Source organism: Seriola aureovittata, chromosome 7, assembly GCF_021018895.1.
Source record: "Seriola aureovittata isolate HTS-2021-v1 ecotype China chromosome 7, ASM2101889v1, whole genome shotgun sequence".
NCBI lineage: Eukaryota > Metazoa > Chordata > Actinopteri > Carangiformes > Carangidae > Seriola > Seriola aureovittata.
The window spans coordinates 24,415,141-24,428,931 of record NC_079370.1 but is presented as its reverse complement, the minus strand read 5'-3'; the positions used below and the strand labels follow the sequence as shown (position 1 = coordinate 24,428,931).

At 41.3% G+C, this 13,791-nt stretch overlaps 2 protein-coding genes across 2 annotated transcripts in view; one reads left to right on the top strand and one right to left on the bottom strand.

The window, feature by feature from the left end:
* LOC130172039 (NIPA-like protein 2) overlaps positions 1-3,156 on the top strand; it is a 28,173-nt gene extending 25,017 nt beyond the window's left edge. Inside the window, exons 9-11 of the mRNA XM_056380444.1 lie at positions 1,336-1,399; positions 1,490-1,587; positions 1,772-3,156. Of these exons, the coding sequence (XP_056236419.1) occupies positions 1,336-1,399; positions 1,490-1,587; positions 1,772-1,878 (269 nt within the window). The 3' untranslated portion in view covers positions 1,879-3,156. The remainder of the gene's footprint in view (positions 1-1,335; positions 1,400-1,489; positions 1,588-1,771) is intronic.
* Positions 2,917-13,758, bottom strand: pop1 (POP1 homolog, ribonuclease P/MRP subunit). Its single transcript, XM_056380442.1, has 16 exons — positions 13,648-13,758; positions 13,282-13,411; positions 11,521-11,661; positions 11,069-11,244; positions 10,683-10,943; positions 10,475-10,562; positions 10,086-10,264; positions 9,355-9,629; positions 9,135-9,228; positions 8,925-9,033; positions 8,706-8,825; positions 7,095-7,216; positions 6,787-6,978; positions 5,858-6,012; positions 4,987-5,217; positions 2,917-4,298 (listed from the first exon to the last, which is right to left on the bottom strand). Exons 2-16 carry the CDS (start codon positions 13,406-13,408, stop codon positions 3,599-3,601), a joined length of 2,970 nt encoding a protein of 989 aa, XP_056236417.1. The 5' UTR covers positions 13,409-13,411; positions 13,648-13,758; the 3' UTR covers positions 2,917-3,598.
* Between the last annotated feature and the right edge of the window lie 33 nt (positions 13,759-13,791).

Below are 13,791 nucleotides of genomic sequence, written 5' to 3'. Positions count from 1 at the left end.
GCTGCTCTGTGAAGTTGTGACTGTATAGAGGATCTTTGGTTTTGTTACAGCTTATAGCTATAGCTTGTGCTTTCAGCAAAACTCTGCCATGACAGCCAAAGAGAGAGTATGGAAGTCATTAATCAGTAATAAGAGATGGACTGACACATTGTTGGTTTTGGTCTTTTGATTAGATTTGTTGGCAAAAGGAAAAACAGCATAACATCAGCCTTATCCTTTAAGAATTATATGTGTGCTCCAACACTCCCTGCAATAGTTGAAATCAATTCATGACACAACACAGTGCACCATAATACACAGTCAAGATGGTGATTCACTCCTATATATGTGAACCACTTAGGAGTCTTTGTTCTGCAGTATTTATAGCATGTGTATTCTGCCAGGTCAGGTCTTTATTATCTTGTCAGTAAGTGTTCTTTGTTCAATCTGAACAAATCAAGGGTTTTTCAAAAGCAATTTTGTCTTGAAGGGAAAACACCGAAAACACTTTATTATAATTTAAAATCATTTTTTACAATGGCCCTCACATTACTAAATCCATTTCCTCACTTGTTATTCTTCTTGTGGACAAATTGTCCATATGCCACTGACATGACTTCATTTCAAGCTATTTCCAGTCCTTCTTCAGTGGAGTGTAGTAAAGAGAAAATGTTCCAGCAGTTCAAAAAACATCAACTGTAAACAACAACTTCTGGTGTCAGTCTCTTAGACCAAGAGAACAACAGCTTCTTTCCACCACTTTGCCCTGATGTCCCATAATCATACAGGGAGACTTACATCATAGAGGCAGTAAAGCCACATGGTGTGTGGTGTTTTGAGTCACTTACCTTCCATGAAAATCTCTGTTCTTCTCTTAGTTTTACTATTGCTCTCTCTGCCTGCACATATGATCCAAAAACTGACATCACCAAACAACAAACTGCTGATGTATTATATCTATAAGGAGCCAGTGGGTGGACTTTTTAAAATTAGTTTTGTTCCAAACTAATGAAGTTATTAGTTTGGTCCTAACCCAGTGGCGGTCACAGCAGCAGACTTGGGAACAGTGAACTGTGAAAATGTGAAAGTGAAGATACAAACTGTTCTTTGCCAACTTTCAGCTACTGAAACTGTCATTTAAAGGAAAATATGAACATTTTCTGTGTTGCTCATTCTCTGTAAGAACTACATCCTTCAGTTAATAAAACTCTCATGCTCATCCCATTGTAAAATGTGCTCAGGATTTTCAGGGCTACATTTCACAAATAAACAAAGCACTAGAGATCTGATCTACATATTCTGTTATTCTGTGAAATGTATTTTAATGTTTTTTTTTTTTTTTTTTTCATTTCGCAGGGATAGTATTTTACCAGGAGTTTGAAGGCTTGGCTTTACTCAACATTTTTATGTTCCTGTTTGGGTAAGCATTCATGAACACGCGAGTAACTGCATCTTATTGAACTGAGATATTTACTGTAAAATGATGCCAAAACCTTATTCTCTTTTCCAGTTGTCTTCTGTCTTTCCTTGGAGTTTTCCTGATAGCACGAAACAGGCCGAAGATAAAGCAACAAGATCGCAATTTTATCGCAATGGACAGGATCCCTGGTAACTTTTCCATCAACTATTAATCAGTTCTCTTCACAACTAACTATTTATATTGAGTATGATGCAGTGACTAGCCAACAGTGATAATACGACTGCCAAAAGTGACCCTAGATTTATCTGGCTGCTAATGTCTGCAGCCCTGGCAGCAGGGTCCATCAATGAGCTGTGCTGTCTGTGTTCACAGGCAGAAGAAACACAGTCAAAGTGCAGCCTGAGGCAAAGACTCCGACATACGGATCGCTGGCAGCCAAACTCATGTGCAACAGAGCTGGCCAAACAGACGATTCTTAGGACCAGCTCCATCTGTCGGGACAGTAATTTTGGTAGATTTGTGTGTGTGTGTGTGTGTGCGTGCCTCTTCCTGGGTACTTCAATAATATCTCTATTTGTAGAAATAAATGGTAGGCAGTGATTCAAACCAGTGCCAGCTGAGCACCAGCATCAGTGGCCATATTGGTGTTAAATTTCTACGCCAGAAATGTGGAGTACCTCTCTCAAAAGAGCTGTATTTATCCTAGAGAACTTTCTGTTTCTCTTGTGTTAACAGTATTTTCAGCAGGGTGGTCGGTAACACCTGAGAAGAAAGACTGAGATAAAACACCTCAGAAAAAAGACCAACATCAGATGCCTTATTAGCAGCAACTTTTAATTTGAAAATGTCTAGGAGGCCACTGTGACAAATGCCTCCCAATAAAACATATGAATTATGTTAACCATCTGAATAAATTGGTCTGTGTGATAAGTTTCCTGTCATAGAGCAAAATAAGTGCACTACTGCCCTCTAATGGTGAAGGAAGCTCAAAGATGACCAGATGACTTGGTAGGTTATGTGTTAATCTGAGTACATTTGAAATGACAAAGAGAAAAGCATTACAGCATTAGTTATATAAACAGTCTTTCATGGCTCATCAGTTAAAATTGCTCACATTTATGTCTCTGGTTTTAATTTGTGAGTGAAGCACTTGAGCACACGTCATTCTGAAATCCCTTTCCAAGATATTCTAATATAACTGGTCTAAAAAGCACTAATGCAGGGCCTGGCCGCCCATCCTTACCTCAAATAAACCTCAGACTACATACTCAATTCAACTGCTACCAAACTTTAGTGTTGCCAAGCAACAAAACTCTTATCTGCCACCTACACATTATGGGATGTGTGGAAAACCACTGTTCACACCAGTGCACCTATAAAAAGAATGAACATTAAAGTATCAGTTGTTTCATGCATTTACTTTTAAAGGGGCCAGACTTTACTGTGTGGAGGTTAAATTAGTACATGTGCTGTTTTTACGCAGGTGAAGGTGACAGTAATTACACGTGCATGGCATATTCTGTGAAGTGCAGTATTTTATTGCTTTACGTTTGAACAAAACCTTTTCAGTGCTGTGGCATTTTCAAATAGAAACTGACACGTTTCTGAAATTCAAACCCATTAATTTGACTTTTTAAAACAATAGGATGCCACCAACATAAATACTCTCGGCACCGTTAAGTCTGGATATTAAAGGATGTACAATAAACCATAAATTAATACCTTTTGGAAACCCAGTTGATAAAAGGCTGAACTAATCTTTCTAACTGAAACAAAGCTTTTCATTCAATCGTGTACTCAACTGATCCCTTTCCCTCTCTTTCATTAATCTGATAAAGGAACTGGTATAAAAACAAATATCCAAAAACAACCAAACTTATTCAACTGAAACAATGAGGATGACTCTTCCCCAGAGTGAAATATACACAACTAAAAATTCTCTTTTCAACACTGGCACCTGGTAGCTTGTAATCATTCCACATGCATGCCATTAAGTCATCAGCCAACACTGGATTATGGCACAATACATGAAAGCAATTATGAAGGCACAGAGATTCTGTGAGATTAGTTAATGAACCATCATGCAATTTATAACCTTAGGCCTCTGCAGGACAAAAAAGGTTGTGTTTATGTTTCTCCATTAATGCAGAATTCATTGCTTTTTGTAAATCAAGTTCTGCAGAGGATCAGATGTTTCAATCAGACCTCAATGTTGATTTTAGCAAAGCGGTAATGCAGGGAGGTGGGGTTGCGCAACAGCAATATTCCTCTGTGTTCTTTCGGCTGGTTGAGGAGGGTGTTGACGAGACCAGCAACGCTGACAAACCCCAGAGCCTCCCCACAGCCTGCAGACAGGGAGAAGTCACCCTGAGTAACCCAGCCTAGAGTCACTCGGGAGCAGTGAGAGGTGATGCTCGGCAGAGGATCTGGCCACAGCCCAAGGATCAGGTCTGTGGATGACTCAGAGGATGATTTGGGGTCTTCAGAAGACGTGGTGAGATTTGGTTCAGAGGCAGAGGGGAGGTCTGACCCTTTACCCTCGGTCTTATCAGAGGACAAGGAGGATGTAGCCGTTTTCTTGGAGCCCTTCTTTCTGCGTTTCATTCTGCTTTTAAAGTGGTTTTTGTGTGCAAGCTCCTGGGGGCCACTGCTGTCAGACTTGTTGCTCAGCAGCTTCAGGTCCTCTGTGCTTGGCACAAACACCATGGCATGGAGCTCCGGTTTGCCCTTTGACAGCAGCGACAGACGCACCCACACCAGACTCATCCCGTGCTCTGTGAGAAACGACGTCATCGCTGAGGAGTCGAGAGGGGGCACCTCCCCAGCACGGCTTGGCCTCTGACCTTTAGATGTCGTGGGTCTGCACCAACCAGAGAGCAGCCTCAGAGACTTTCTGCTCCTAGAGAGCAAAGAAACAAACAATATCCATTTATTACAATTGATTAACAGTCAAAGGAATAGTTGCATTCTCATTGGCCCCATTAGGTGTCCCGAGAGACATAAAACATTTTTAAATTCCTAATGCTGAAAACAAAAAGGCAGCCGATGGACAGTGAAAATCAATCCAATTTTTTTCTCATAAAGTCAGTCTTACTCAAAGCTTGGGTGATGGCTTTATGAGAACAGATGCAACTCTTCCCCTCTACTAATCTATGTGATGTATTGCAGCAATTTAAGGCTGGATGTACTTTGGGGATTCTCATCAGGGACATTATGATGAAAGGGAGGTAGACTGGAGAAGTGCCATGCATCAAGCTTGTCAAACGCTGCACTGAGGTCTCTTTAAAAAAAAAAAAAAAGAAGTAAGTGATGACATGAGTCCAAAGCTGCAAAAACACTGCCCGTTTCTGCTCAAGAGACCTTTAAAAGTCAACTGTATTAATATTGTTAGAGCTGTGATTTAGATGTGCAGCATGTTTAGTGTCTGAAGGAACCGCAGCTTCGCCTGCAGTGGGTGTGTGTGTTTTGAGTCAACACTGATTACTTTATTTTCACAATAAGTGAAAGAGGAGGATAAAAACAAAAAGAATAAATCTTCAGTATAAATCACAAATAAGATTATTAAAGAAGTAAAACAAAACATTCACCTGAGCACGGTGAAGCGGCTCTGAGGCTTTGTTACAGCGGTATGTGATGTCATCGCCTCCTCCATAACTGTGTCAGCGTCGGTTGTGGTTTGGGTCTGGCTGTCTCTTTTCTGCTCCTCTTCTCCTTCCCTCGTGATAAGCTCCCACTCCTCAGCCAGCTGTTGCCATGGGCAACGGAATGGAGCCAGACAGCCATGTTTAATGTAATTGGTCCTTTTGGCGGGCGGACGCCTACAGGAGAGGTCGAAAGGTCAAACCCTTGTCAAACTGTTGGGGCAACCCTGCCAATTTATGCAACCAATCACTGCTGAGCGGTGGGTAGTAGGGGATAAGCAGCACGCAGCCTTATTACCATCTCATCTGCATGGTGGGAAAGATCTGCATAATGGAAATTAACTGGGGTCAGAGCTGAGGAGTGCTTCCCTCTATCAAAACTTCTAATCCACTAACAATCTCACCACTTACTTAACTGCAGGCTCATAAATATTATCTTTTCCATGCAGATGATTGTACAGTCACACAGTAACAGACCCTGACGACGCATCTTTCCAACAGAGCGTCATCATCATCATCATCTTACTTTGTGTTTACATGCTCTTTGCAGTTTAATGGGTAATTTAAAGTTTGCTAATGGTTAATTAAAATATACCGTTGAAACTTGTCCATCGGTGAAATAGACTTTTATATTCTGGGCAAGTAATTAAGATTCTGTTTTCTATCAGCAAGCTGACTTTCTAGTTGTATGCCAGAATAATATTACAAGATAAAACCAAAGGTTTGGCAGTACAATGAATACAGCTCTTAACATGTTTCCCATCATACACAACATTACTATATTGGTTCCTGTGCTCAGCTTCATTCTTTATCTGACCTTTTGAACTTGTCCAGGAGCTCGGCCTCCTGCTCCTCCTGAAAATCGATGCCTGCAGGGCAGTCTGGGTAATCATGGGGGAAGTTGGGGGCTCCTTTATTCTGAGAGTGTTTTAGACTCATATTCAGCCCACCGATGCGGACTCCTCTGTACACCTGGCAGAGGGCGAAATAAGTAAACATTGGATTTTAGGCAACTTGACAAATAAAGCAAACCTGGGGGCTTCCAGTCCACCTTTAAATTTCAAGGTACAGTTAACATTTTCACAGTGTTTGTCCAAACAAAATGGAACTGCTCCAAAACATGAACAAGGCTTCCAAGTAATGAAAACAACGTTCAGAGCTTTCCATACTGACTTCCACGCTCTAACAAAACTCTACAAAAGGGAATTGGAAACATACACATTTTTGGTTTTAATAAAATCCACGTTACTCATATCTTCATTTGACTTGTTTCAACATTTGGAAGACATGTCCTGGACAATATATCAAACAAGAATTTTGATAGTATGCACATCCAAAGAAAAAAATAAAATAAAATCTCATCTGCACACTGAAATTTAAAACCTCCTCAAAAATTATTCATGCAACTTTTCATTGATGTAGCATCATTGCATTTTTTGACAGGTTGCAAATTCCAGTGTGCAGACAACCATCACCTTTTCCAGTAAAACAAGTTGGCCTTATCACTCTGCCTGTTATTATAGAACCAATATATCTTGTCTACAACAGCTTAGTATTAGAATATGTGAAAAGGTCCTGTTTCAACACTACATAAGACTGTAAGATAGACAGCAGCTTATGAGAATGGCATGGATATTTCAACAGTGTTTTAATCCAAGTTAAATCACATTTATTACTGCTGTAGGGAAAACAAAATTGTTCCAAAACTGCTACATCCTGGCAGAAACAAATAAAAACACCACCTACCAGTGGGATCCAGAAGGCCATGCCCCAGCCTTTAGGAAGCAGCAGGTCCCATCCAGCACCCCAGGAGCTCATCTCATGTCCCACCTGCTTGCCAGGCTGGTGAACCAGCAGGATGGGGACTCGTCCCTGCAGGGGAGTGGGGCTCAGCCTGGAGCCCGGCACCAGCACGTCGCTCCTCATACGGTTCAGCTCCTGTGGCCACACACAGAAATTGCTAGAGGTTACACTTACATCTAATACATGTCAATAACGATTGCTGAAAATGACTGTATGACATTTCAGGTAGTAAGAAAGATATGGAAAGATACCTGCTCTGATATCTTGTTATCAGTGACATTGTCCCGTACAGACTGCTCCCACAGGAAGCTCTGACAGCAGTGTTCTGGTACTCCTCGCAGCATCAGCTCCCTCCTCTTCTCCTCGTCCACCTCTGAAGAGACACACAGCACAAACACATGGCACGCTCCTGTATAACCAGCATCACCAGCCTCTGTGACATATGAAGCTCTCTACATCTGATTTATAAACCAAAACCTAAATGACCTGATCACTGATTAATAAAACTCATTCAGCTGTGGAAACAAGAATGTGCTAAATACAATACAGAATAGAGCATTAAGAATAGAGCTTTCAGATACATATTGAATTTCACAATTAATACTAAATATGAAATTACAAATCATTACAATTACAAAGAAGGAATAGTATGAGGACAATAAATATATTTGATATTATAATTCTATTTTTTGATATAATATTGCAACTCCTTGAAATGACCTGTTACAGGTTTTACTAATAAAAAATAAAAAAAAACATAACGGATTAAATTTAACCAGATAACTCAGTAACCTCCTTCTTGGAACAGGCCTCCAAGACCTGGATAAAGCCCTACTGGCTAATGAGTTTGCAAAGCCATTTGGGCAGAGGGAAAGTTAAAAAGTTATTAAGTCCTGGTGTATGTCAGCCAGTGAGCAGATCTGTGGTACTGCGAATATCTCTCACAGAACTAGTGTCACCTTCTGTTCTAATCCACAGAAAAACTGAGGACGAGACAGAGCATTGGTTTAAAACAGTATCTTGTGATTAAATGTCACTATGACATGACTTGAAGAATAATCTTGGTTATTTTAAGCCTGGGCCTTATTAGCCTTGTTATGGCTGTAGATGCTGATCAAGGTCCTTGTGAATACTGAGGGCGCTTTCAAGGGAAGCGATTAAATCCTGTTCCTCCTCCCTGCACCGATATTACAATGTGAACACAGTAAAGGACTAACAACCAGCAAAGTAAACAAGGGTGTATGTGAGCAGTGACACATGGCAATAGACAATACTGCCTGTTATTATCACTGAAATGTAATTTTCTTTCATTATGGGTTTGACAGGATTTTCTTTGGCCCAGTTTTATTATGAAATAAAAATCTGCAAACTATTATCACTAGAACTGATTATTATGAAAACTAGCAAAATAAAGACACTGGTTGAAATCAACCCTCTCTATCTTTGATGCATCTCCTCATAGTCAGTGAATCAGCTGTTGTTGGTCACTGAGGGTGCGTTTGGAGTACAGGGTCCTGCCAGGATTCGAACCTGGAACATCTGCATGGCCAGGCAGAGGCCCCCAGGAGCACAGAACCAGATGTGTACTCACTGAAACAACCTCAGGACCAGACACAACAGACTGATTCTGTGCTTAACAATGCATATGTCTTTTTCAATGGTCATGTTTCTGCTGGCACATACTGTATGAAAAAGAATATCCTGTCCATCTGCACACTGTATGACATACAAGTCCACATTAGGAAATATATGAATATGAGATCATAAAAATGATTGAATCTGTGGTTTTCATGCCCCTTTAATCTTCTGTATCTGTTCACAAACTGCCCACTCCTCTGTGTGTTCGGCAGGTCAGATTTTACCTTGTGCCTGCTTTACACAGGGCAAAGCTTTAACCTTCTTTGTTGGTAAAGTCAGCCTGGGGTCATCTACAGCCAGACCCAGCACTGCGCCCGAGGGGAGCTCTCCAGTCGAATAGATGTCTGGATGAATTATAACATTGATTGTTAGATAAACGCGCGTACCACAACAAAATAACATAATAACAGTATTTTAATTTACGTTGAGAATTATCAATAAACCTTTCAGTATGTGAAAGATATCAGCTTGTTGTTGATGCAGTTTCATCTTGCTCTCATCTTTGCAGTGCTCAGGCCACCAAAGCGGGGATGGCTGGGATTTATTCATTTCCTTAAAAAAGAGAAGAAAGAAATACACAGTTATTTGGTGTGAAATGCAAATACATCTCACAGGCTCTTTGCTTTTCATGTTTACAACACTTTGAACCTTACCTCACAGTCTGTAGCAGCTTCCAAAGTTTCAGCCAGAACAGAGTGGGACTGTGGTCCAATCAGGCGATAGCGTACAATCTCCATTGTGAGATCACTGCAACAGATTCACAGGTGAAATACAAACACTGCAAAATAAAACAATCACCAGCATTTGCACTGGAAATTTTCAAACCACATGTTTACTCAGTTTGCCTGAATCAAGCCTGTAAACTACACTGACTTTATAACTATTCCAGTTGAGCTGGACCTCCATGTGACCGGGGTGGTGGGAGATCTGCTACCATCTCCCAGGATCTTCTTGGCAGGAGGTCCACTGGCATCCTTACAGTTCCGCTTTCTCTTGGTCCGGGGGATTTGTATGGCCCCATGTGTCTTTTGAGGTTTAAGTTCTGGTTCTGGGGTGGGAGCAACCTCTGCAGGCGTTACCACAGGCACAACTGGAGGAACTACAGCTTCACAACACTGGCACACTCTTTGTAATTCAGGGAGAAGATCCTGGAGGGAGGATACAGTAACTGGATTTAAAACGTTTGCAGACCTTGTCTCTCTATTAACTCATATCAACTAAAATTCAAACTTTCACCGCAAAATTAATTTACATATCGACACCCTCTTAAAATAATGGCCTAAGTCATTTTTTCAGGTTTTTCAGGAAACACAAAAAACTCAACAAAAGAGTCACACTTTTGACATAGGCCATTATACAACCGGGGGTAGAATTGCATGTTCCCCTCAACTGAGGATTCAGGCGATTTTACCAGAGGTGGCCAGCATCATGAGGGGGTGATTTAGGCAAAAAAAACATTTTTGTCAAAACATGACTTAGGCCATTATTTTAGGAAGGTGACGATATGTTTTGTCAGAATACTAAATGCTGATGTTTTAATTTCAATAATGTATAGTTCTGCATTAATCAACAACACCCATTTTGACCTTTAAAACTCCTCATACCTGTTTAATAGTGGGATGAGCCCAGATCCACAGCTGTCTGTGACTTGAGCCCTGTGTACGGGGTCTCCAGAGAAAGGTGACAGGGCCCAGGGGCTGCGAGGGGTAACATCCCGCTCTGTAGATCACCACGCTGCCCTGTCTTCGCCCTGATATACAGAGTGCTGCAGCAAATGTAGGACCTGAAAACACAAACCAAAATGCATATTTTCCTGACTACTGAAACTAAACTAGTCTGAATACGTGCAATGAGAAGTTTGAGTAAGACTGTGTGAATCTTTTAAGACTCAAACAAGTTAAAACAGTTACTGTGAAAGTTAAAAATGCTATCTGAAAATCAGAAATCAAAATCAAACCTATGTACTTGTTATTGGGTTAGGGAATATACTTACCAGTTTCCTTGCTGGTCAGTTGTGACAGAGCAGCCAGCAGCTTGTCTTCCTCTCCCTGTAGCTCTATGCAGCAATAGTATGAAAGATCCTGAGGGGACAGAACCAGAAGATTTAAGCTGATTTCACTGGTGCTGAAATCCACTTAAATACAATCCTAAACTTGTGAAGTAAATGAGGCACGAAAAACATTCCTAGGCTGTGTGCTCACCTGCAACAAACAGTGGGTGCTCATGGCTCTGTAGCAGGGCCGGTAACATTTGTATGTAGGTCTGTCCCCGAGGCAGTAGCCCCACTTTTTAACCATGTGGAAGCGCTTGGCGTGCCAAATGTGCGTCTCCAGCCATACGTTCTTCCTCTGACGTCGGTTGAACTCCAGCAGCAGGTTTCCATGCCGGCGGCGGGCCTTACGGCTCTTGTTCTTTGCCTGTTCCTTCTTCTTCTTTGAGCCAGCCTGGAGGCTCTTCTGCCGCTAGGGGAGGAAGGGAACAGAGATGTCAATGAATATGTGAGGGCAGAGAAGGAGAGTTTGTATGTGAAACAAGAGACATAAAGTGTTAAGTGAGATGCTAAACATAAACATGTCTTGAACGTTACCATTCTGTTGGCCACCTCTCTCAGTCTGTGAGGGAGCCGCTTGGTGTTGTGGCTCATGGCCCGTCTCCTCATGTGTTTGGGCAGCGCTGCAAACACATGGCAGCTGCCTGTTGTCTTTTTGACGGCTTTCAACATGGCGCTCACCTCTGCTGCCCTGGCTCTTGCAAAACCACCAGCTGGGTAGGGAAGGTAGCAGGAGAGAATGGTGGTCATTCATCTCATCTGACTGTGACACTGTATTTGCAGTTTCTAAGCATTTTCAAGATTAGTTTCTACCATTTTATGACTTTTAACATCCTCAGTTGAACTAAACATCATGTTTATTTGACAAACAGAAAAAAAACAGTAAAACTGCACCACATGAAAGAATTGTTCATTGGGCAATCCCTCTACCAAAAACACCTCATGATACAGGCCAGTGTGAACTTGTAGAAGCAGGACAATGTCTTTACCAGTGATGTACTTGGGCATTTCTTTGGCGTAGCTTCCTCCATCTTTCTGGTGTCCACGGACCCATCCGCTCTGGTGGTGAGAGCTCTTCTGCCTCTCTGTAGATGGATGGGTGTCAGATGGACCATGACCAACGTCTCCACCTTTGTGAAAATCATTTTGTCATTAGAGATGAGAATGTGTCCAAGGCTGGATTACCACCCGGGCATAATAAACAACTGCCCTGGGGCTCCAAACCATCAGGGGTGGTGATCTTTATGGCAATTACTTTGTGGTTTAATGATTTAAAAAATGTTTGATAAGAAAAATAGTAAGTTGGTGCCTGTATATTTGCACTGTATATTTCCATAATCATGTGGCCCTGTCTTTAAGAGTAGCTTTTTAATGTTCCTCTTTGCACATTGCTAAATAAATATGTGCTCAGTTAAATTATTTCTAGGGAACTAGCACTCAATAAACCTGGATAGGGTAGTATTACAGCATGGTAATACTGCACTACCAAACGACCTGCAGTTTATTTTTGCCCAAGGGCCCCCAGGAGTTAATCCAACCCTGAATGTGGTGTATTGTTTCCCCTTTAGATAAACTCTTGCTTGCCCGGCCTCCACGGGGAGGTTTGGATAGTTGAAGGACAGTAGCCTTGGAGCTGACATGGACTGTGTGTCCTCTGTAACCCTGAACCTTTAACAACCCTCTGATACATTTGATTAAATCACAGAGACATGCACAGTCAGTGATAAACAGTGTGACGGGCCGGATGCGGACTGAAATCTGCTGACCACGCAGCAGCCAGAGGAGGCAAGGGTTGCAGTGGAAAAGTATTTTCTGCTTAGGAAGGTTCCTAACTAAGTGAAATGACCCAGAAGTATCTGGGAATATTACTCTAAATGATAAGGAAAGGAGCTTCAATGCTTCCTATCTTGTCTCCTTTAGCATAGGAAACACTGGACCTTCCTTTATGAAAGGAAAGGAGAAATGCCTGTCCCACAATTCTTTGCCCATTGCTCATTGTAGTTTCACCTTGGCAGACCCACATTAATGTAAAACAACAGAGAAACTGTTTTATGTTTGTGACACAATCCAGAACTGATGTAAATCCTTGTCTGATTGACTGAAGCCCAAATCCATAAATGTAGATCTCTTCTCTTACAAATCCAGTTAGGAGTCATCATGAAGAACAAATATATTGAATTTCTAGTTAACGATATCATCATCATAACAAAATGCTATAGTCTTTAGATAAATGTAATTTAACTAAAGCACTAAAAATTAATTTTCTCTATTTAATCATATAGAAATGTCAAAAGCATCTATGTTATGAAACTAAATACATGTCTGAATATAATATACTCTGAACTCTTGCTCAGTTCCTTATTTCTGTTCAATCATTATTTTACGGCCTAGCTTTCTCTATTTGTATATTCCTTTAAAGTCATCTTATTTCAACATTTCAATTCTGTTTGCTTTGTTTTTGTGGTTAGGAAAGGAGTAATTATCCTCCATGTGTTATAAAAAAAATTAACTTAATAAAGTTAAGATTGTCTTTCCCTAAGTCCTTATGAATTCTCCTTTACATCTTTACTTGACCTCATGACGTTTTCCATCGTGGTCAAGGATGAAGGGCTAGGAAAGGAGATTATTTTGACTTTTCGACCCACAGCCCCAGTGTTGTAGAGTGAGATGTAGTGAGAAGGGCACATACTGCATCACAAGAGCAGAAACCAGAGATAATGACATGACATGACATATAAACAGAGAAGTACCAGTGACCGGAGTGTCTCCTCCGTTCTGTGTGCTGCTCTCCACACTCAGGGGAGTAGAAGGATACTGCACACTAGTGGGCTGGTTCCTCATCTTCTTCTCCCGCATCTTCACTTTAGCAGCAGACATTTTCTACGGGAAACGAGAAGACAAGTTTGTGACGCCAGCTGACATAATCGCTGTTTGCTAAACGCAAAGCTGGCACTCCAAGCAGCTACATGACTTGTCACTATGAATACTGCTAACGTCAGCTAGCTAGCCACGTTACGTTACTCCACGTAAAGTTCAGCTCTTTGTTTAACTGACGACAACACAAATAAAACATGTATTAAAATTAAATGCAGAATAGCTACATTGCGTATGTTCACCTTTACATTCCCGGGTGTGACGGTATGTCAGAAGCTTTGGTCCAAATGTATGCCCTCTCTCTATTAACAGTTCACTACCATGTGAGTTTCCCTCACGCTGGTTGACGCATGTTTGCTTCCGGGTATGATGTGTTCATGGGATTT